Below are 24,852 nucleotides of genomic sequence, written 5' to 3'. Positions count from 1 at the left end.
GTTGACATTCGTTATTCTGAATCGTTTATATTATACTCAACCCTAATGAGTAAAGACAGCTGAAAATGGAGGGCAGAAGGGCGGGAAGCAATGTGCTCACTCAATAGCTCTGTGTGGCTTGGTCCTGTGGGCATGTGGGTAACCTCTCTCCCCCCACCTCTGTCTCTGCAGAAATGGAATGTGAGCCAGACCAAGATTCGCATAATCTCTACCATCATCTTCATCCTGTTCGGCTGTGCCCTCTTTGTGGCTCTCCCTGCAGTCATATTCAAGCACATAGAAGGCTGGAGCGCCCTGGACGCCATCTATTTTGTGGTCATCACTCTGACAACCATCGGATTCGGTGACTACGTGGCAGGTAAGCGTTTCCTGTGCTGTGGCTGCACGCCTAGCCAAAGTCTATTACTGAGGCTCATGTGGGTTTAGAACGGAGCACAAGACTGTATGAGATGGCTGGGCTGCCATTCCCGAAGTCTCAGAGCTCGGTGGCTTTAGAGAATGCCTGGATCCCTCTGAGGCTGGGTAGGATTCCTTGCCGCTCACTAGTCGCTGTGGGAGGCTGCCAGGCCTCCAGAGGCCTCCAGTGATTTTTGCTTCTCAGCAGACTCAACAAGACGTAGCAGTCTCCTTGCATTGTTTTTAGGTCCAGTTAGTCCTCTTCCTCTTAGGACTCCGTCACTGAGTTGAGGACCCATCCTGCTCCTTCACGAGCGCCTCCCTAAGGACAACTTCAGAAACACGCTCCCATTCCGTGGTATGAGGGGCCTAGGGCTGGTGCCTCAGCATGTCTTTGAAGAGGACATGTTCCAGCCCCTGACAGCGGCAGCGATGAATATGGAAGGATTAAGTTGAACTCATTTAAGCTTTATTTTGTGAAATAAGTGTAAATGGCTGGCTGTACAGAATTTTGCACTTCTAGGTTAATTCTGTAAACCAATTATCTATCTCTTATTTTTTTGGTATAAGAAAGCTCAGCTCCTCTTCATCCCTCTTACTTTCATTTGCCTTAGTTTTCAAAATGTTTCCAGTTTTAGATGGTGATTTTATTCTTGGCCACCAAAGATGCTCTTTTGCCTATGACACTGGAAGGCTTAATTCCCAGTACAGGGCAGTAGCTTTGACCCCAGCTGAAGCGTGTCACATGGTCTCTCCATGGGTTACCAACTGAGATCTCTCCTCAGGGGTGTCGTTCCTACTCCAGTCTTCATGTCTATGTGTTCATGTATGTGCGCACACGTGTCTGTGGGTACAGGTATGTGTGTATGGGAGCGGGCCAGATCTTCCTTGGTCACTGTCCACTCCATTGTCTGAGACAGAATCACTCACTGAACATGGAGTTCATACATTCAGCCAGAACAGCTTGGCCATGGGCGCTCCTGTGCCAGCTTTGCCAGGGCAGAGATGAAGGTCATGCTGCATGGTTAGATGTTGTTCACCTGGACGCTGAGGGTCTAACTCAGATCTACATGCTCTTCGCTATTCTACGGTCTTCCAGCACCGATCCTAAATATTGGTAACAACAATAAGCGCGTAGATGACCCTCCACGGGTCATTTTAACGAGCTCCCCCAATGTGGGTGGAATCTTAAAATAATAGTTTCTGTGTCTTGGAATGGGTAAAACCCCACATCTTTTATTTTATGGTTTTAGAGACCATGTTTAAAAACACTTATTTTAAATTCACCTGGAGAAGCCAACACTCTTAAACTGAAGAGCTCCCACGAGTATGTCTGTGGCTGTTGTTCTTGCTAAGGAAGGGCATTTGTGGGAACCATCCATAGGTACCAGTGGGGCCCCTGAGTCCTGGCCTCCTGTCATAGGATAGGGTGACGGAATGAATCTAGGGGAGCTGGAGAGATGGCTTGCGGTTGAGTCCTTAATACTCTCAGAGAACCCCAGCTGTGCTCCCAGTGGTTACACAGTGGCTCACAGCTGCCTGTAACTCCGGCGTCAGGGGATCTGATGTCCTCTTCTGGCCTCTGTGGGCACCTGTACACAGGTGCACATGAACTCTAGCAGAAGTTAAAAAACAGATATTTTAGAAGGAATGACCATTTGTGCAGTCAATAATGAGGAAAACAGATCTTCTTGTCATTAGTGTTTTGTAATATTGAGCCACACACACACACATACACATCTAGGGCACTAATTTCATCCTATCTTTATTTTGTAAAGGAATTTTTTTTAAAGATAGAAATCCACCTTGCTGTAACACAAGTTAGCTTTGATTAAAAAGATTACTGGGGGTTGTCATGTGGTCTCTCCATGGTTCACATTATTTGATCTGACATCCTTCTCTGTGTATAGTGACTGCTGTCTGCTTCCCTGTTGTTTATCAACTGAGATCTCTCCTCAGGGGTGTCGTTCCTCCTCCAGTTTTCATGTCTATGTGTTCATTGTGTGTGCACACACGTGTCTGTGGGTACAGGTATGTGTGTACTTGTGCGGGCCAGTGTTCAAACACCTTCATGGAGCTCACAATGAGCTGTAGTTCCAGTTCCCCAGGACCCATCGCCCTCTTCTCGCCCCTTTGGGCTCTCCACCCATGTGATGCACAGACATGCAGACAAAACACTCATACACATAAAAGAAAAAAACAATAAAATAAATGTTTTTTTTTAAATGACAAATGCTGAGAGGGGGGAGAGAAAAACCATGAAGTTTGTTGATTCTTCTGCCTTCTGGGTTTATGCTCATTTTTGTGAGGCCACAAGGCTGTGCTCCTAGGGCTGCAAGCTTTGTGTGCCAAATCCACACAGCCAGGAAGCACTCTGGACAGGTGTGGAGAAGGCCCTTTGTAAGACTTTCCAGAAAACAGAAGTGGGGTTGATCTTCCAGGCTTCTTGTGAAGAGGTTGCCCGGCACGTGTGAGCCTGGGGACCTCACGGCTGCAGCCAGCTGCTGAGCCAGGGCAGGGCTCCGCAGGGAGACCCTGTGTACCCACTCTGTAGCCTTTCCCCCAGCTGTGTGATAGCCTGATCAACCGCACAGGAGGCTACACTCCATCCTAAGCCTGCGAGATGCTCTCTACCCATCTTTTTGTACTTCTGCTTCCGCTTGTATCGGGGCGTGCTGCATGGCTGGCTAGTTACCTTGGTGATTCACATCTGATCCTCCCAGCTGGCTCAGCCCATCCTCTCATGCTTACTCTTTGTCCTGAGGCTGAGAAGGGGGGTGGAGGCTGGGCTTTGGCGTTGCACGACACTCATAACACAACTGCGCAGGTTAGAGGAGAGTGTGCAATGACTCTTGACCCACAGTGAAGGGAGATGACGTAGCCGGTGTCGTTGAAATAGTTTTGAAAGTGTTGTTCATAGTCAGAGTTGTAGGGAGAGGTGAGTTAAAACGAGCTGCAAAGTCGTTTCTGGGAGTTAATGTTGATTGTCCTGTGATTTGACTTTTCATTTCTTTAAATACCTAGAATAACATGTTCAGCCGCACTCACCTTGTAGATGGAGGACGACTCCAGTCTTTCTTTCTTAAAATCTAGCCTTGATCATCTGGCGATGTGTTTAAAAATATCTTCTTGTTTGGGCTTGCTTCCACAACTGATCTACACAGCCCATAAGCATGCAAGAGAAAATGACATAGAGCCTGTGGATGATTGTTCTCGAAGACTGGAGAAAAGCCTTGTTACCAAGTTTAACAGAACTTAGAGTGCATTTTCAAAGCAGATGGCTTTTTAAAGGTACACCGTCAGTCAGACGGAGGACATTTAACCCCCCACAAACACTTCTTGGTGAAATCCTTTTAAGAAAGCTTAGGTTGGTTCAGAAGAGGTGCAGATGAGGGAGGGCCTGGAGCCAATGACACCTCAGCAAAGTGGTCTCCTCACAGCCCTAACACTTTTAAGAAGACCCCAAACTTTAATCCTCAGTCTCAAGGATTCTAAGTCACCTCATGGCCATCACCACAAAGACTGGTGTTTTGTAGCTGATCCTTCAATTATGAGTGCTTTACTGCTCATACAGAGAGAAAGAGAGAGAGAGAGAGAGAGAGAGAGAGAGAGAGAGAGTGTTCTAACCACACACATGCTAGCTTGAGAATTCAGTGTCCTCTGCTGGCCTCTGCGATGTTTAGGCTTCTGAATGTACTTTATGGAATTTTTGTCACTGGAAAGCACATTCTGTTAAATCCTGGGAGCTTACTCATCCCCAGGAGGTAGGAACGCCTCTCTGCCTGGTCAGGTGTGCTTTACATGCTCCCTCAGCACAGAGCCCAGTTCCGCCTCTCTCACCAAGGCCCTCGGCACACTACCTATACCACTAGTTAAAAGTAAGTTTTCAAAGTCCTGTTGTCACTTGTCGTTGCATTTTTAACTTGTGGGAAGGCATATTTGTATGTCTCCTAATGATGTTTCCTAGAATTGCATTTTATAAAGCACCAGTGGAAGCACAGCCTTTCATAAGCAGATGATTTCCTTCTTGTGTCACCCCAAGCGTGACTCTTGCAGCGAGTGCTCACTTAATCTAAGGGAATGTCACTGTGAAAACATCTCAATAGCTGTTACAAAACCATGGCGATGTTTGTGTTGCTGAGAACAATTGTTAGTGAAGACCTCTAGTGTACAGTGCCTGATATGTCCTAAGATTTGTTCAGTTATCTCTGAGGCGCTTACCGAAATTGCTGCCATTAGGCTGATTGCTGAGAAAGAGGTTGCTGGAGATCCAGTGGGTGCCGGGGCAAGTGCTTGATGAGGATGAAGGACTGTTGCAGAACAGTGACCCTTCGCTCCAAGGGCAGCTAGAGACAAACAAACAAAACAAGCCCACGTTACTCAGAAAGGGCAAGTTTGTGTGACTGCTTGGGAGATGTGTTATAGTTATGTGTGTGGTGTGTAGGATGGTCATGAGTGTGCCACTGTGTAAGTCAAAGGAAAACTTTTGAGAGCCAGTTTTCTCCTTTCCCGCTTTGAGGCAGGTCACTCTTCTCCCTCTCTGTGTAGCCAAGGTCAGCTGATCCGTAAGCTTCCCAGAGAACTTCCTGTCTGCATCTTCCATCTCACTGTAGGAGTGCTGGATTGCAGATGCATCTGGCTTGTCACATAGGTTCCAGGGATCTGAACTTGGGCCCCCAGGCTTCATGGCGAGTGATTTGACCCACCAATCATCACTCATTCGTTAATTCACATTCATTGACTCTGATCTTTAGTGGACACACATTGCTTATGAGATGCTGTGCTCAGCGCCAAACAGTAGCAATGGCTGTGGTTCCTGCTCCTCCAGATGGGTGTATGAGATTAAGGAGTAGCCACTGAACAGGAATCCATGCTGCACAGAGCAGGAGGAATCTTCTCATCCATAACTGACAACTCTTTATATGATTAAGCAGCAGAACCGAAGTGAGGGTCTGGGGGCAAGCAAAGAAGTGACCTTGCAAGGGTCAGTGGAAGCATTGTAGAAACACAGGGGGAGACAGAAAAGGAGAGGGCATCGGTGAGTGATGGTTATGACAGAGCTGGTGCTTAATGGAGACTCCAAACTGCTCTCCATGGAGACGTGGAAATCGTTTCCAGGGACAATGACACACTGCAGAGTGAGTGAGGACTAGTGGATCTCCCTTTCTTTGCACTCATGAGGTTCCTGTTCTTCTAACAGCAGGTTTTCTACAAAGAACAGAAGTGGAAATGGGCCGGTTTCTAAATCTGAATGCTGATTTCTAAAATCCAAAAATATTAACTTCAAATGCTAGGCAGATCTCATTGCCTCCATTTTAAAATAATTTTTAATTTCACTTTTTATTTATAGATGTTTTACCTGTATGAATATCTCTATCTGCTATCCTCAGAGGACAGAAGAGAGACAAAAGAGGGCATTGGGTCCCCTGTAACTGGAGCCACAGAAGGTTGTGAGATGTCATGTGGGTGCTGGGAATTGAACCCTGGTCCTCTGGAGGAACAGCAGGTGTTCTTAACTGCTGAGCCATCTTTCCAGCCCTCTAATTACCTTCTTTAGTTTACATTTGCCCGCCTCAGTGGCGTAAGTTTGTTTTAATAGGTCAGTTATTGTTGACGACTGAAGTCACCAGACTGACCATAGTGAGAATGTTGCTATTCCTTGAGCAATTTGTGGTCACAAAAGAAAAACACACAAAGCAGAAATAATACCTCATCATAATCATAATAAAGCATCATTCATAAAAGTATAGTCAAAGCCAAAAGTTAAGGTTATCGTTTGATATCCAAATGAAAATATTTACAGAGAAATGATACCCATTTCTGTTTAACTGCGTATCCCCCCACAGGTCATGTGCACTGTGACTCTCGGGGAGATAGGGTGTCGTCTGGGTGCGGAAGATGTGCTTTCACAGGGACATGCAGGGCCACAGCCTCTTATTTCCCAGCTGCTCGTCCCAGAACACACTCTTGTCATTGTTGCTCCTCTGTGCTCTTCTCCAGAGAGTCGAGTCAATGAGGCCATCTGACCCCAGGCTGGACCGTCCAGAGCCATGCAGGGGCTGAATGAACTCTTGGAGGCAGCTGCATTGCTTCAAGTATTTTGATGAAGCAATGTGAAGCTGAAGCGTTGATTTCTATAGAGTGACGCTGTGCTTATGTCCTATGATACATACATCACTTCAGGAAATGGGGAAAAAGGCTGTGGAATTGATTATCTTGGTCAAGAATAACTATTCCTTAAAACCAGGGTCTGAGGGGCTTTCACTGTTAACATTTTGTGATTCAGAAAAAAAAAAAGCCACAATTAAGGATAGGGAGCACTGTGTTCTTAAGTTCTTCTTCTTTTTTTTTTAATCACTGTTTTATAATAAAATCACAAATAAAAAATCAAACAGGGAAACACTTGCCTGATCCCAAACTCAAGGTCTGTGGAATAGAATAGCGCCACCTTCTGGAAACTAGTAGAGCCTGGAGGTAAATAAAGAGAGGGCTTGTCTTCCAATCCACAGGCTACTTTGAGCCCAGGGGGGCCACCTGTCTTGCTAGGCTTGATGTCTCTCACCTTAACTAAGCGTCTTCCATGGTGCATGGGTGGAACACTTCTGTTGATGTTCTCTCTTCCTTTCCCTCCATCTATCACGGGATGGTGCAGCGTGAAGGCCCTAACAGCATCCTCCCGTGTTAACTCCCCAGCCCACGGGAGCTGCGAGGGCCGTAGGGCTCTGTCCTACAAGTATGACGGCCTCCACCCTTCTCAGAACAGCTCCTGCTCCTTGCAAGAGGCCCAGGAGGTCTGGCTTGTTGCCTGCTGGTGCTCCATCTTAGAAGGAGGGGATGGAGGGTCATTAGATTGAGGCCGCTCCCTTCAGTAGCTCTTGACCAGCTATGTGTCATTCTGCCTTAATTATACCTGGACTCATGGTCCCAGGAAGTGCTAGAGTGTACAGACTGGGGACAGTTCATTGACAGATGAACTCCATACATGCAGCAAGTTGTCACCATCCAGGCTGGGGTGAGGTTTTTCGGTACTGTGGCTACTTTGGGATCTCTATGCTTTCGTAAGTAATCCCTCCTTCCTGCTGTTTAAGCAGGCCCATTGATTCCCCAAGCTGAACCTTAGTTTGTTGCTGGCATCCTGTATGGACAGCAGGCCCTCGACAACAGACTATAGGGCTAAAGTAGAGGTAATGAGATGATGGTTAGGAGCTGGGCCCCTGGGTGATAGACAACTCCATCCAGTGAAAGGCGGCAGGCTTTGGAGCAACCCAAGGCTGGGTTTGCATTTGAGCCCTGCACCTGTGTCCTTGTGTGACTTGCCCTGTTTCATTTTCCCTACTGTAATGTCTCTGTTTTAAGTCAGAAAAGATGCATGGATCTAGCAGTCACCCTTGAATTTCTGGGCAGATTGAACTTGATGGCACTTGAATCATCAACTTTATTACTGAGAAAGCAGATGGAGACAAAGCTTAAATCTATGCCCAAGGCCTGATTGATGCCCTGGCCCAAATCCAGGGGTCTCAGCTCACTAGACATCTACCTGCAGAGCTTGAGGGTGGGGTGGTGCCAGTCATGGAAGGTGCCCAATGAGGCTGGGGCCTCACGCAGCTCCTCCAGCAGGATGTTTTGAGTATTCCGTAAGTGAGTTGAGGTGAGCATACTGACCAAGCAATGCAGGGCCGGAAAGTCCCTTCCCCGCGGCTGCTCTCCAGCCTCCCCCACCATGAACTGTGACTTTTGGGGAGCAGGCAGGAAGGGTCTCTCGGTGCCTGATATGGGGAAGCTTTCCAGCCGCTGTGCTCCGGGACTCACGCTGTGGCGAGAACCACCTCCCAGTGTTTCCATCAGCCTGAACCTTCCTGAGTTACATTTTTAGTGGTTTAATCTGCTAGATTGGATCAAGGTCTGGCTGAGTTCCTCTTGCAAATGTCAGGGAGGGAGGGGGTCCAGAGAGACACACACACACAGAGAAAGGCAAACAGAGAGAGAAACAAGAGGCTGTCACACAAGCCAGAAGAGACTCAGAAAGCTCAGCCTACTTGGGAAAGTTGATGAGGTTCCTGAAGCTGTCTGCCTCCACCCTCTCTGGTATTTTTATTGCTATCTGTATGTTCTCTTGTGATGAGCCAGAAAGCTCCTAAAATGGAAAGAGCTTATGTGCACATTTTCTATGGCAGTAAGGAGAAAACAAAGTGGAAAGACAGTTCCCCAAGTCAGTGGAGAACCCAGGAAGGAAAGGGGAGGGCGAAACTTCCTCCAGTCTGCAACATAAACAGTGAGAGAAGGGAAAGAAACTGTGGACATGGCCATGGAAAAGGTACAGGTCTTCTGTCTAGGACAGAGGAGTCACTCAATGTGCCTTGATCCTTTCTGGTTTTCAGATGTCATTGCCATGTGTCCTCTAGGCTGGCCTGGGGCTCTCAATCCTATCTCACCATTTCAAGTGCTAGGTTACAGGGGCAATCTGCTCCTCACAGCAATGTTACATTCTTAATAAGGGACAGCTGGTCAAATTCCTAAGCAGCAGGTAGAAAATTAATACTCCTGACAGTCAAGGGGGAAAAAAAGAACTTGCTCTTACTGCAGAGGACTAGAGTTTGGTTCCCAGCACCTGCATCAGCTCACAACTGCTGCTAACTCCGGGAGATCTGACACCCCCTTCTGGCCTCAGCAGGTACCTGCACACATGTGCACATACATGTATGACTACACATACATACATGCAATTAAAAAGAAAAAGATTAAGTTCCCATTTTAAAATACCCCCTTAAACCAAGTTATGTTTATTATTCTGTTTGTTTTGAGACAGGGTCTCTCTGTCGTATAACTTACCATGCTGGTGTTGAACTCACAGAGGTCCACCTGCCTCTGCCTCCCAAGTGCTGGGATCAAAGGCGTGCGTCACCATGAGCTGCAAATCAGGTTATCTTGACATTACCAGGTATACTAACTTACGGAAGATTTTGCATCATTTGAGCTGATTAATGTGCAAATCAACTCATAAGTCTTGGGTTTGAGAAAGTGAGTAGCGTGAATAGTTGTCCGACAAAGGTTTTGCTCTTGGTGTTTTTCTTCTTAGATCATCTAGCTGCCAGTATTTCATTTTAAAAGTGGTAATTAAGGAAATGGAAAAAAAAACCTTTTTCTGTGGCTCAGAATCACTAAAATTTCATTTTACCCAAACATAGGCCTTTTGGTGATTAAGCCGACTCACCACCTTCCTACTGTAACATCCGTTTAGAAGGAAGTTAGAAGGAAGATGTAAAATGTCATCTCTAGCCTGCGGGCTGTCCTAAAATCAGTGTGTCTGTGAGTTTGTGTGTTAGGTGAGTCCTAACCATTTGGATGAAGTTGGAGGGAGGTTGTTTCTGTTTCCCTTCCCTTTCCTTTTTCTTTGTAGTGTGAAAGAAAAAGTACAGGGAAGGAAGTCATTTTGATTTTAGTGAAACGGAAACACTGGAGAAACAGAATTTGTTGGTGTACCCATCTTAGATGGCATATTACTGTGTGCTCTAGGCTGTCCTCAGACTGTGTGTCTCTTCACAATATTTACCTGCTGGAGCCCTCTTCTGCTGTATCTGTTCCTTTAACATGTAAAACTCTTTGTGGGGCATCAATTTTATGTTTATAGGAGTGTTGCATTAATATTTTATATTTGAATGTAGTGTGCATGTGCTTTCTCCTGGTCATGGAGAATTTTTGCATACCCTCAGTGTCTATGCAGCTGGTCCTATGTCGCTTGCCCCTGCTCTGCCCCACAATGCATTAGGCCTGCATGTAAGAACTCTTTTGGGTGATGTGACATGTTGTTTTCTAACCACGTCTAGCCTATCAAGCCCCAACTTAAACCATTTATGTTAGTTTTAGTCAATGTCCTATCTCTTATGAAGTTTCTGGTCATCTTCTGAGTGAGAGACCCATGGCCATTGGAAACAGTCCTGTCACCATGGCCTCATCAATCCCCGCTCCACGTCTTCCATACCTCTCTTTCCCATGCCTGCCCTCATTTAACACAGCAGTTCCCAGCTGCTCCCAAATTGCACATCTCTTGGGGCCTCCAACCACCCATCCCCCCTCAGCCACTAATAAGAGCCTTTTGACCAACCAGTCAACCATGAACATAGGCCATCTCCTCTGTAACTATAAGCCAGCTCCCACGGAGTTAGGACCCAGTCTTTATCACACCACACCACCTAGTTCTCCTAGGCTCCTCACAGGCCTTGACCACTCTCTGGCCCCCATCCACATGCTGCCTGATCCACTCCAAGCATTCTTTGAAGAGAGTGTGCCTTCTCACAATGTCTTGGTACACCTCACTTAAGAGTCCCCTCTGCCTTCTCACCTTCTCCTTCCCTCTGTGTTCCTCCACAGAGCTAAGTAACATCTGTCCTGCTATCACCTACTGTGAGCACCTGTCTTTGTGAGCTTCTCTTTCCTGTTTAAACACTGTGTGTGTGTGTGTGTGTGTGTGTGTGTGTGTGTGATTGTTTATGTGAGTGTGGACATAAGTATGTCGGAGAACAAACTCGGGTGTCAGTTCTCATCTTCCACCTTTTCTTGAGATAGAGACTCTTGTCTGAGGAGGAGTCCTGTGGTTACAGAGGTGAGCTGTTACAGAACTTTCACACGGGGATCTGAACTTGATGCAAGCACTCCACACACCAAGGCATCTTTCCCCTCTCGATGTGAGGATTTCTCAGGTTAAAGTTGGATTTCTTAAGACATGGCCTTGACTACGTATTTGGGCAAATAAGCTAGGGTTTCAGTGTTTGGCACTTTATGCTTACCTCTGTTGGTGGACACCGAATGGAAGAACACATGGAAACGTGCACAGCAGATTCCCACAGCACGGTGAGGGCAGCACACAGATTGCACTTAAACAAAAAGGGTTTGTTTGCTTACTCTTTCTGGAGACTTAGGACTTAACTTGATGAGATCATGGGACTTCCTCCGAGATAATGAAGGTATCATTGCCTCTATATACCATTGGGTCCCTGCAGACCCCTGGCTGCCTGGTTTCGAGTTCGGTACCAGACCATCCTACTTATGACCCTAAAGTAATAGTCATATCCAGAGTCACCCACTTCCTGTCCAGATCCCATTGGATAGCACAGGTTGACCTGCAGCGGGCTGAAGTACACAGTTCTCTGTGTGGGGCAGAAGCAGTCTCTGACTTGTACTTTTTCAGTGGGAATAGAGAGAGATTTAGTGCACAAAAATCAGTTGAGTTCTGAGAGTCAGACAGTCATAAGTGTCAGAAGAAACAGGAAATGTGGACAGTCATCGTGACTGGAAAGGCAAGGAAGTCTCCTTCAGGAGCACACACCCATAAAATGTGCAGGGATAAAGGCAGAGCGCAGATTGAGGGAATGGCCAACCAATGGCTGGTCCAGCCTGAGTCACCCCATGGGAGCCAACCCCTGAACAATTGGTGTAGCTCTGCTTGCAGACAGAAGGCTGGCGTGGCAGTCCTCTGAGGGGCTCCACCCAGCAGCAGATTGAGGCAGACCCTGGCCCTCACAGCCCAGTGGAATCTTGTGGAGGAGTGGGGGGGAGGGATAGGGGCCCTGGCAGGGACAATTACTCCACAAGATGACCAACTGAGGTAACTAACCTGGGCCCAAGGGGGCACACCAAGAATGAAGCACCAACCAGAGTGTGAACTTGTCCTTGAAAGCTTGAGAATTGCCTAAGTGAAAATGAGAAATCTGCTGTGAAGAGCCTGGTTTCGTGGAAGAGGCTAACAGATTTATGCCCTTAAGCCATGGTTGAGCCAGTGTGTTATGGACTCAGAGCTTGACTCTTTGGGCTGTAATCGAGGTATCCAACTTTGCTTTTCCCTTGCAGGTGGATCAGACATTGAGTATCTGGACTTCTACAAGCCTGTGGTGTGGTTCTGGATTCTTGTTGGGCTTGCTTACTTTGCGGCTGTTCTGAGCATGATCGGGGACTGGCTGCGGGTGATATCCAAGAAGACGAAGGAAGAGGTAAGCGTGAGGGTGCGTGGAAACAGCATCCGGTAAAAGGGGTGGCTCTACATTCTTCTAAAAATATTTAGAAATTTCAACTCTTGCTATTGATGCGAGCATAAAACTTGCTGATGGAGCAATAGAAGGAAAGAGTGTAAATTTCAGTTTTTGCTGAGTACTTGTGCCAGCAGCTAGGCAGGAATTCCGCTTGTTGGTAAAGAAAAAAATGTAATTTAACATATTTTGTTAATTCTATATTCTTATTTTGTGTTCTTTCTTTCTTTTGTTCAATGGCATGAAGTGAAGTCTATTCCATAACAGAAAGAAAATAAAAGAAAACATTTGGGGCTGGAACACACTTCCACGGTAGAGCACTTTCCCGGCATAGATAAAGCCCTAAGTTCAGTTCACATCAGTGGGGGAAATGTATCAGGCGTCACAGGATGAATACTGAGTGGTTGATGTAGTTGTGATTTATTTTACTTTTCCCACTTCCTTCCTGTTTATCTATGGAAATGTGTACATGTTCATGCTTGGACATGCACATACATACTGGAAAGCTGTATGTGGCTCTTCAAATTTCCAGCATTTAGAATTTTACATATGTTTTACAGCAAAACAGATAGCAATGACCTTGAGAATTTTGGTACATGAAATTTGGGGAATTTAAATGTGTAAGTGTTAATACTAAAATTTTATTCCTTGGCTGTTCAACTTTGATTTTGTGTTTATAGCTCCAGAAGTACAATTGGCTGGAGAATGACTGAGTTGTATTTTTTTTAATGAAGTATTTCTTTCTGGTGGGGCTTGTAAACTTTGCTAATTGTTTAGGGGAGTCGTGGATCTGTGAGTCGCCTTCTTAGTTATCCTGTCCATTTCACCATCTGCTCTTCATAGGCCAGGATGCACTGGGGTCAAATCTTTGGCTGTTACAAGCATACTCTCTTTAAATGTCTATCCAAAAGAAATGGAGTAAGATAAGAAATAGTGAATTTGAATTCTTTTTCACCAATTTTGTCTTTATTGTTTTTGTAACATGTCAAGTCATACAGTTTTTAGTGATACCTAGGGTATCTTGGTAACCAGAAAGAATTTGAATTACCCAACACTACATCCCACGGGTACCATATTGGCCGATTGGGATTTGATATATTTAGTCCAGATACGTTCATCTGTGTCTCAGTTATGCTATAAGCCAAAACCTTTTTATTGTGAGAAAATCAGCAAGGCAGAATGTTCAATCTGTTAAATTGGGTCAAAGTCCTCTTTTCAGTGGGACCTGAGTGGATCTACCTACATCTTGGGCTTGAGGTGTTCATATAAAAGTGCTTTCAGCTGCACCAACACGGCCGCACATGTACACACCCACAGTGTTCTTAAAGCTTGAACTTTGACGGTTACGAAAACATTATTGTGCGACAAACCTTGTTACCTGACATATTCACTAATGCTGCCGTGGTCACAGGCAGGTGCAGGTGCCACTGAGGCATGTAGGCCATTAACTCTAGAAGCTTCTGGCAGGCGTGGTCTGTGGTAAGGCCTCTCCCTGGCTTGCACGTTATCTCTTTTCTCCGAATCCTCGCCTGTCCTTTTATCTATGACCACTCATGGAGAGAAAGAGGCAGGCCAGCACCTCTTCTTTATTCATTGGATTTGGGCATCGGTCCTTTTATTTTATTTTATTTTTACCCCTTTAATCGCTTTTGAAAAGCCCTGTCTCCAGATCCAGTTGCCTTGAGGGTCCTGGCTTCTGCATGGGCATTTAGGGAGGATAGCAGGCAGACTATGACACTGTCTTGTCAAATAAACTTACATTTTTAACTAAATGGGTTTATTATATGTGGACAGTGAGGTCATGTTCCCATTTATGAAGGATTTCCCTGGCTCTCAGCTAAAAGTAGGAGTGTGTTTTTATGCTAATTCACCATGGAAAAGGTTAAAGGAAGAAGCTATTTTTTTTCCCCCTTAGCACAGCCCTTTGGACTGATACCCAATGTTCTGAGTGGCATGTGCTCTCTGGAAACAGCATCTGTAGTGAGTCAGGGGAGGAAGGCTGTGGGCAGAGACAGTGTAAGCCTCAGCAGCTCCAGCTGAAACCATGGAAAATGAATTTTAGTTTGAGCAGGTGTATATTTTCTGATTTTTGATGTAATTTAGGGAAATGAAGAAAATGGCCACAGACTCAGCAGAGAAAGAAGGCACAGTGTAACTAATTTGGGCATCAGGAAACAAGTATTAATAAATTAAGTAATGCTTAACTATCTAGCACAATGAGAAGATAATAGATAATTTAAATTTTGAAGTAGCCTGGTGAAAGGTATCACCCCAGCAAAGCCAAAATATGGGCTCGGAATCCTGCGACTCACACACCCCACAACCAGAAGGAGCAGATTGAGTTCCTCAAGTCCCAGCATTATATTGATATTTTGAAATATGGCTGAGCCATATTGGTAAACTATGAACATATATAGATAACTATATGAAGGCTTATGTCATTTGACATGTTAAACCATATGCTGTTTCTGCCGAAGACTCATTTTAAAGGAATTAAGATGTTTGGAAGTAAAGAAAACTGTTGTTTTCCCCCAGCATGCTGAAGTGAGCATGCTAGGATAGCAAATACATCTGAAGCGCTTGAGGAGGAAGTGAGTGGTTGGAAAAATGTGACATTGATCCAGAAGCGCCATTGCTTAACTGTGCTTGCTCTGCATTCCTCAAGGAAGGCAGTAACAAGCTCAAACTTCTTTTTTTCCCTGAAAACATATGCATGTCTGAAAAGTGTTTGGGTCTTTGTTATTCTTTAAAGTTTCACCAGAAAGTAGATAATGGTGAACAGTAAGCATTAAAGACTAATTGTGTTCCATATTAACCCATGTCCCCTCTTCTATAAGGACATCATACTTCCGTCTAGGAAGTGGGGATCATTTCGCTACAGGATGTGATCTCATATTACTGATACCCAAGGCAGGTGTAATAAAAATAAGGTGTGCTCATAACATGCAGAAAATAAAATCTCTCCTTGCTTAGGAACTAAGTAGGGAAGCATGAACCCTGACCCAGACATTGCTTAATCATTTAGTGTTTACTTCTGAGTGGTGAAGCTGTGGCTTCTGGGTACACCCTGAGTTACAGTCCCTATGAGGTAGGCAAGTGGCGCCCCCTCAGGGAATGACAGTTCTGAGGGAGGGGCACTGTGAATGGATGACCTAGCAACAATGTTTGGAAATACTATTCTTTCAGTCTCTGAAAACACTTTGTGGATTGGAAATGCCAACTTTGATGAATTAAAATGACCAGCCTCTGGGGACTCTAGTGCCCTGAACCCCTGAATTACTGTGACCTGGTCCCAGGATTATGAGGTGTCCCTAGACTATGAGGGGAGAAATGTTTTGTCCTGTGGACACATAGTGGCATCATGGATCTCTGTAGTTTGCTCAGGGTGGCAGGGACCCTGTGAAATAACTTAGGGGTTCTTTGTCACCTCCAAAGATAGGCAACTAAAGAAGAAATCTGGCTCGAGACAGGAGTTTTGCAAAATAGAAGCTTATCAGTATCTCCTATGTAAGAAGAGATATGGAGAGAGTGGGCAACCTTGCTTGAGATTTTAGTGAGATTGCTTTGAGTCTCTGTCCATTTAGTTTGATGTTGGCTATCAGCTTGATGTATATAGCCTTTATTAGATTTATGTATGGGCCTTGAACCCCTGATCTCTTTAAGACTTTCATCATGAAGAGGTGCTGGATTTTGTCAAAAGCTTTTCTGCATCTAATGAGATGGTCATGTGATTTCTTTCTTTCAGTTTGTTTATATGGTGGATTACTTGATAGAGTTTTATATGTTGAACCATCCCTGCATCCCTGTGATGAAGCCTACTTGATCATGGTGGATGATGTGTTTGATGTGTTCTTGAATTCAGTTTGCAAGCATCCTATTGAGTATTTTTGCCTCAATGTTCATAAGGGAGATTGGTCTGAAATTTTCCTTCTTTGTTGAGTCTTGGTGTGGTTTAGGTATAAAGGTGACTATGGCTTCATAGGATGAGTTTGGCAATGTTTCTTCAGTTTCTGTTTTGTGGAATAGTTTTTGGATTATTGGTGTTAGCTCTTCTTTGAAAGTCTGGTAGAGTTCTTTACTGAAACCATCTGGTCCTGGCTTTTTTTGATTGGAAGACTTTTGATGGCTGCTTCTATTTCCTTAGGGCTATAGGGCTGTTTAAACCATTTACCTTCCCTTTAACTTTACTAGGTGAAATCTTTCAAGAAAACTGTTCATTATTTTTAGATTTTTCCAATTTTGTGGAATACAGGCATTTGAAACAAGGCCTAAAACACACAAAAAAATATACACATGGAATCTTCTCCAAAGTTGACCATAGAGTAGGTCACAAAGCAAACCTCAACAGATACATGAAAATTGAATTAACCCATAGTTCTTTATCAGATCACCATGAATTAAAACTAGACCTCAATAACAACAGAAACAACAAAAAGCCCATACACTCATGAAAACTGAACAACTCTCTGCTCAGTGATCATTGGGTAAAGGAAGAAATAAAGAAACAAATTAAAGAGTTCCTAGAATTCAATGAAAATGAGGGCACAACTTACCCAAACTTATGGGACACCAGGAAAGCAGTGCTGAGAGGAAAGTTCCTAGCACTATAGTATAGTGCCTTCATAAATAAATTGGAGAGATCCCATGTTAGCAACTTAACAGCTTTAGAAAAAAAAAAAAGAAGCAAACACACTCACAGATGGCAGGGAAATCAATAAATCAGAAACAAAGAGAGCAACACAAAGAATTGATGAAACCAAGCATTGGTTCTTTGAGAAAATCAACAAGATAGACAAACCCCTAGCCAAACTAACTAAAAGACAGAGAGACAGTATCCAAATTAACAAAACCAGAAATGAAAAGGGGAACATAACAACTGACACTGAGGAAATCAAAATAATCATTAGGTCTCAGGGTTAGGGTTACATCAAAAGCCTGTATTCCACAAAATTGGAGAAGTGATTTCTAACACACAAGGCTTTAATGTCCCATTTTACAACAGCTTTGACTTCATTCTAAAAGCCTCAGGAGTCATTGGAGGATTCTAGGGACAAGAGTGAGAAAGGTGAGTTTGACGAGAAAGAGGAGAGCTCAGCTGGGAAGAATTGGTCCAAGGAACACAGAATAAAGATTCTTTGGTCATCCCCATCCCAAAAGGCAAAGAGGATGGACATCAGAAGAAGAAGAAAACAGGAACCTGCCACAGAGGGCCTCTGAAAGGCTCTGCCCTGCAGACTATCGATGCAGATGCTGAGACTTATGGCTAACTTTGGCAGAGTGCAGGGAATCTTATGTAAGAAGTGGGAAATAGTAAGATTTGGAGAGAACAGGAACTCCACAAGGAGAGCAACAAAACCAGAAAATTTGAACACAGGGGTCTTCCCAGAGACTCATACTCCAACCAAGTACCATGCATGGAGATAACCTAGAACCCCTGCACAGATGTAGCCCATGGCAGTTCAGTGTCCAAGTGGGTTACATAGTAATGGGAAGAGGACTGCCTCTGACATAAACTGATTGGCCTGCTCTTTGATCACCACCCACTGAGTGGGGAACAGCCTTACCAGGCCACAGAAGATGACAATGCATCTACTCCTGATGATATTTGATAGACTAAGATCAAAAGGAAAGAGAGGGGGACCTCCCCTATCAGTGGACTTGGGGAGGAACATGCATGAAGAAGATGGAGGGAAGGTGGGATTAGGAGGGGAGGAGGGAGGAGTTTATGGGAGGATACAAAGTAAATAAAGTGTAACTAATAAAAGTTTAAAAAAAAAAGATTCTTCAGTCATAGTGAAGTAGAGGTCCAAGTATTTATTCCAAAATATACTTGGTGTCTGTGGCTAGAAGGAATAGACTTTGTTACCTCTTAGGTCAATTGCTGAAAACAAACAAACAAACAAACAAAAAACAAATTGAAAAAAACAAACAAACAACAGGAGATGGTGTCCATGATCGTAACTTCAGTAGGGGTGTCTACCACAGGAAATTAAGAAGTTTGAACAGATGATAAGAATAGGATAATTGCTTTTTGATATATGTTCATTGGTTAACAACTTAAGTATTTAATTAAACCAAACCTCTGAACTGTAAGTCAGCCCCAATTAAATGTTTTCCTTTATGGGTTGCCATGGTCATGGTGTCTATTCACATCGGTAGAAACCGTAACTAAGACACCCACTGTGTTCTGAAAACTCTGTGGAATGACATTTTTACAGAGTGGGGCCCAAGTGGCAGTAACTAATAGGATTAATTTAATTAGTCCAAGTGATTAACTTAAGTCTAAAAAGATGAGTCTGCATGTCTAGGTACGTGGGGGAAATGGAGGCTAGGAAGATAGTTTGGGGAATCATAACAATGCAAATAACAGTAGATGCTGTGAATTTAGATAACTGTTGTGAGTATAGATGAATGTCTTTATTGATATTTGTACAGTGAGACAACTATTCATTGAAGGAGCTGAAGCTGAAGGTGGAAACTCCTGTGGCTAAACTAAGCCCATGGTGGCAGATGCTGTTGACAAGGCAAGGGGGTGAAGTTTTGGAGAGTGTTAAAATGATGGATAGCATTGGCTGAAGACAGTGGAGAAGAAAACTGATCACAGGAAAGTTAACATCATAGGAAGTTTCACAAAGCATCCCTATGGGGTAGCTGCCGCTTGGATGCTTCTTGCTGTGGAAACATCATTCCATGGGGTTTTCAGAACAGCGGGTGTCTTAGTTAGGGTTTCATCACTGTGAAGAGGCACCATGTCCATGGCAAATCTTAGAAAGGAAAGCATTTACTTGGGGCTGACTTACAGTTCAGACTTTCAATAATAATAATGGACTGTAAGTCCATTATTGTCATGGTGGGAAGCATGGCACACTCAGAGAGACTGGATGTTGGTGAGGTATCATCAGGAAGAGACAGAGAGCCACTAGGCCTAGGTTAAGCTTCTGAAACCTCAAAGCCTGCACCCCTCCTCTGCCCTCAGGGACATACTTTCTCCAGCAAGGTCACACCTACTCTAACACACCTCCTCTTGGTGTCACTCCCTATGGGCATGTGGGGCCATTTGGGCATATTCTAATGTGGTCCTCTAGGTTCATCACACAATTCCTAATATAGCTGTTTTCTTTTTTCTTTTGCTTTACTTCTCATTTCTGCCTGCTTCCCTCCCTCCCTCTCTCCCTGCTTCCCTCCCTCCCTCTCTCCCTGCTTCCCTCCCTCCCTCTCTCCCTGCTTCCCTTTCTTCCTCTCTCCCTGCTTTACTTCTTCCCTCTTTCACTGTCTCACCTCCATTTTCAGATTGTGTGTTTGATGTTGTAGTTTTTACTTTGATTTCTAAAATGTTATAGGGGATGGACAATACAGGTGAGTATAATTTAAAATATTTTTGATGTTTTCTCCTATTGAGATAATAACAAAGTTAAGTATCACCAGCCAAAGTTAGACTACAGACATACTATATCATGACCCTAAGACTTCTCAGATTTTTATTTAGTGCATGTATATGTTAAAGATATTTCTTTGACCCTTACTGAAGTTTTATATGAATGAAGCTACATACATCAAGTGTATTCTTAATTGTTAAAAGTCTTATTTTAAAAATGGAATTGAGATAGGTGGTATCATTAATATACTTTTAAACCTCAGGCATTCACAACCCATGGGGCTAGGGATGCCTCTCATTATGCCACAGGGCAACGATCTGAGGGTTAGACTTTGGTATACCTTGCTGGTTGATATTTGATGCTGAGCCACTGTACCAACGCCAATTTCTTTTCACTGTTGTTCCAGCCTCAGCTCTGTGAGTTATTTATTGAGCAAATAAGGAATTGCAAAGGAGCTGGGGAGATGATTCAATGATTGGTGCGCAAGCATGAGGACCAGAGTTCAGATCCCCAGACCCAGGTAGAACAGATGTGGCTGCCCCCTTAATCCCAGCACTGTGAAGGCAGAGACAGAGATCCTCAGAGCAAACTGGCTAGCTAGACCAGCTGGAGCCAGCAAGCTGCAGCTTCAGTGAGAGACTCAGCCTCAGTAACTACAGGAGATGATGAAAGTCGAAGACATCTGCTGTCAACTTCCAGCCTCCACACTCAAATGCATACATATGCACCTGCAAATGTGTGTCTGTGTCTACAAACATGTGGACATGCGTATACACAGGATGTATATACCACACACATGCTCAAAAAAAAAAAAAGCAAATGAATAGAATTAAAAAGCAAATACTGAGACAGTAGTTACTCCAGAAGGCAATAGTAACTGACAGGTATCGGGCATGTCTAATTTCTAAGTGATTTTTTTTTCTTTTGACTACAAAAGAAATGAGTGGAATGTGGTGGTTTGGATATGTATGGCCCCTTTCACACACACACCCCGGCCTCCTGCATGTAAGTGCTTGGCCCAAAGGAAGTGGCATTAGGAGTTGTGGCCTTAGTCGAGTAGGTGTGGCCTTCCTAGAGGAAGAGTGTCACTATGGGGGTGGGCTTTGAGGTCTTAGATGCTCAAGCTCACCCACTGTTGACGCAGTCCCCTTCTGCTGCCTGTGAATCAAGGTGGAGAACTCTCATCTCCTTCTCTAGCACCATGTCTGCCTGGATGCTGCCATGCTTCCCACCATGATATTGGACTAACCCCTGAAACTGTAGGCCAGCCCCAAGTAAGTGTTTTCCTTTGTAAGAGGTGCTGTGGTCATGGTGTCTCTTCAAAGTAATGGGAACCCTAGCTAAGATGGCGACTCTGGAGCTCACTGACTTGGCTCATTGACTAGCTGGCCAGCGAGCACCATGAATCCCTTTGTCTCTAGCTCTCCAGTGCCGAGGTTGTAGTCAGGGACCACCAGTCCTGGCTTTTTCTGTAGTTGCTGGGATAGGACTTAAGTCATTATGCTTGCACAGTAAACATGCCACTCACTGATCCCTCTTCCCTAGGAGACTCTTTCCAAGGGAGTGTTTGTGGTTGTTTGAGGCCAAGAGAAGGAGAGACTCTGTGTTCAGTTGAAGTGATATGCTCACCTTTTGTCACCGAAGTGTGGAGGTTTGTCCAGCGTTCATCGGCTGGTATCCCAACTGTAGTGAGAAAATTTAACTCTTCCCTCTTCAAATTTAATTTGAGCGGATTAATGATTTCGTGTGCAGGCATGTGTGCACACCATGAGCTCCTGCACACAATCTCTTATCTCAGAGGAAAGAGACACCTGTTCTTTTGCTAGCAAAAGTGGGAGGCATCAGTCCCAGGACCAGTGAGGTTCTCCCGAGTGCCTTCCCTCTTGGACACACTTTAAGGTCACATCTGTTTCCCTTGTGGCTGGTAAGTCACGGAAATAGAGCTGGCCAGTGAGTGCAGGCAGGACTGATGTGAGCGAATCAGATGAATTAATTGCCCCTGTGGCCTCCTGAGGCCTCCCTTGCCCTTGGTACAGACAGTCACTCGGTGGGAAGAGAGGCTGACACTCTAGTTCCCGTGTGACCACTGCAACCAGAGTCTCTGCTGACCTCTGGGTGTCCAGAAGGAGTCAGAACTGAACCTCTGCTGCCTGAAGCCACTGAGGCTGGGCTGGGGTGGGGCTCATTTTGTGGGACCTCTACCCATCGCGACCGTTTTAGAGGACTTTCCCTTGTCATGTCTCTAGCTCAAGGAAGGAGCTAAAATAGTAGCCAGAATTTGGAAAATTCGGAGCTTATGTGCCATGTTCATGCCTGTGGTTTGCTTTGGTTTCTCCCTCTCTGACAAGCTTAGGTTCAGTTGTCAGTATTTACCTCCTTCAGGTTCACTGGTGGGAGTGACTGAGGCAGGAAGGTTGCCTTGAATGAGGTTAGGCCAGCCAAGGCTACATGTGAATTCCAGGACAGTCTGGGCTGCAGAGTAAGACCTTGTCTCAAAAGTTTTGGTTTGATGACCTATGGCTTTTGGGACCAGCATTATCTAGGTTTCTTAAATTCAAACTTATTTTTCTTAATTCTGTTTTTACTAACTTACAAAGTAGTCGGATTCCATATGGCTTTTCATATTTTCTTAGTTTTAGTTAACATTCTTTCCCACCTCTTCGTCTTCTCCATCTCCACTTAAACCTTCCCATCCCAGAATTCCTCCTAGTTCCCTCCCTACTCAGAGCCGCTTCCCTCTGCCCTGTGGCCCCTACCTAGTTTCCTGAACTCTGCAAGCACTCCCAGCCAAACACAGAAATCTAATGACCCTAGGGTCAGAGCCATGTGTGGTGAAGCGAGAACCTGTGATGTTTCTCTTTTGAGGCCTGGGTTACGTCACTCACTATTTTCCAGGTCCACCCTTCACCCAAAAATTCACACTTCCATTTTTCTTCTAACCTAAATAAGATCTCATTGTACATACGTACCTCAGTTTTCTTATCTGTTTTTGGTTGTTGGACATCTGGGCCGATTCCACTTGCTAGCTGTTGTGAACAGAGCAGCAGTGACTAAGGACAGGTACATATTGCTGGAGGAGTATTATGGCACTCGTACGGCATTTGATCAAGAGTGAGTTATATTGGTAGTTCTGTTTTTAGCTTGATTTCCAGAGGGACAACTCTACCAGTTTACACCCTGACCGTCCGCGTCTAAGGATCCCTCTCCTCACATCCAGCATTTGTTGTCTTTTGTTTTCTGGATGATAGCCTTTCTGACTGGGCTGGGATGGAGCCTTAAATGACCTTAGTGTCAAGAGTCCAGGATATACTGTTCCAAATGTGATTGTTATTTATAAATGCTATGTTTGCTTAGTTTTTCCTGCAGTTCATTCCTTTCTGACTAGACATGGCTTAATGAGGCAGAAGAGGGTTTGGTTTACACGTCTGTATCTTTTGCCTCTGAACTGTCACAAGTATGTTCCACTTGTCACCATCTATTACCCATGAATAGCATTGGATTCTTCTGTGCACTGAAGTGCTCAGGTATGTTTATACCACAAAGCAATCACATGCCTCTGGTGGCCTCCTAGAGAGACTGGTAGTTTGATGAAGTGCTTAGTCTGCAGGAAAGATAATCTGTGAGCCCAGTCCTCTCTCCCATTATCTTTCCATGGAAGTGTTTGCTTTCTGTTATGCAAATTATATGTGCATTTTTCAGACTCATCTGACAGAAAAGATAAAGGATTTAGTGGAGGGGGAACTTGAGAGTAGCTTGAGCCTCCCTGAGCCTTATTTAAGGCCCTGAAGACGTTAGAATCCAACACAGGCAAAATGCCCATCAAATCCACCCACTCTAAGCAGCAGTTTATTGTGAGAGAGATGCTATTCAACCTAAGACGAATAGCAAAGGTGTCTGCATAGTCCTGGGGAGACTATGTGCCCACAAAGTCCTGAGACAGAGGTACATACTTCATCGCTCCCGCTTGCTTGTCCTAAGTTTCCAGAGTATTCCTTGCTCCGTAAGCACTTTCTGTAATACAGGCCTCTTCAGATTACCGCAGTGAGATATGACAGAGACTTCCTGCTGCACAGCTCTGTGTAACATAGGCACAAAAACAGCTTAAACCGTGTTGTCTGCGTGATGGTGTAAGCACCAATGGTGGCCGTCAGCCTGCCTGCTAAGGTGGCAGTGGGGTGGGGAGCTCCACGTCCCTTTCTGTCTTGACAGAAGTCCTTCCTTTTCACACGGTGTGGGTGGCTTCAGTGGACAGCTCTGGTCTCCATGGGCAAGTGATGGCCCATGGTTGCCTCGCTGGCAACCAGACACTGGCAGGCACAGCATCAGGGCTCCTTGAGGTCTTGGTTTCTTCTTGTGATGGAAGTCACTGTTCTCCCTAAGTTCTCATGCCTGCAGGGGTGCAGCCAGGAAAGAGGGATCGCTGCACACCTGGCTCAGGTGCGCGCAGTCTCAGTCCTCTAGGGTGAGATGCTAGCCCTCCCTGCACACCCCTCCCCCACTGCCTCTTCCCCTTGCTCGCTTGCTCTCTGCCTTTTCCTCCTGTGTCTCCCCGAGGCAATGAGAATAGAGCCCCACGCTTGTCAGACACAGTGATCCCGGCAGCAGGCAGTATTTCTGAGGACTAATTTCTCCATGCTATATTTGGCTGTGAACGGCAGCTGGGAGCGCTTGCACGGTGTACAGGAACACTCGGCCTTCTTAGCCCCTCTCTGCTGCCTTCCCTCAGTAAAATAGGGTGAAAACACTGCTGGGTTTAGAAAGAGCATATCCACTTTTACTATTCATTTGTATTCCTGACTGTCTCTGAAAGCTTTCTACTTGTTCATAAAAAGACAGAAGTGTGATTCACCACCGTCCCTATTCAAGATCATGACAGAAGGACCTCGGATCCAGTGCTTAATAACGTAACATAATGTAGCAATACACAAGATAATAGTTACATTATATATCAGCATCTATGACACAATATAATATAGATTATTGCATGTAAAACAACTCTATGTAATGTTATCAATTATGCATAGTGTACCTAATAATGCATATGTTATTAATATAACTAT

The 24,852-nt window shown here is 44.8% G+C and overlaps 1 protein-coding gene across 3 annotated transcripts in view; it reads left to right on the top strand.

The window, feature by feature from the left end:
* The window catches only part of Kcnk2 (potassium two pore domain channel subfamily K member 2), a 115,320-nt gene that overhangs the window by 70,082 nt on the left and 20,386 nt on the right, over positions 1-24,852 (top strand). For all 3 annotated transcript variants that reach the window (XM_021645321.2, XM_021645320.2, XM_021645322.1), the window contains 2 exons: positions 172-358; positions 12,241-12,380. In XM_021645321.2, coding sequence (XP_021500996.1) covers positions 172-358; positions 12,241-12,380 — 327 coding nt within the window. The remainder of the gene's footprint in view (positions 1-171; positions 359-12,240; positions 12,381-24,852) is intronic.

Source organism: Meriones unguiculatus, chromosome 11 (genome assembly GCF_030254825.1).
Source record: "Meriones unguiculatus strain TT.TT164.6M chromosome 11, Bangor_MerUng_6.1, whole genome shotgun sequence".
Classification (NCBI taxonomy): domain Eukaryota; kingdom Metazoa; phylum Chordata; class Mammalia; order Rodentia; family Muridae; genus Meriones; species Meriones unguiculatus.
The sequence above is the reverse complement of the archived record's forward strand: the minus strand, read 5'-3'. Positions and strand labels throughout refer to the sequence as shown.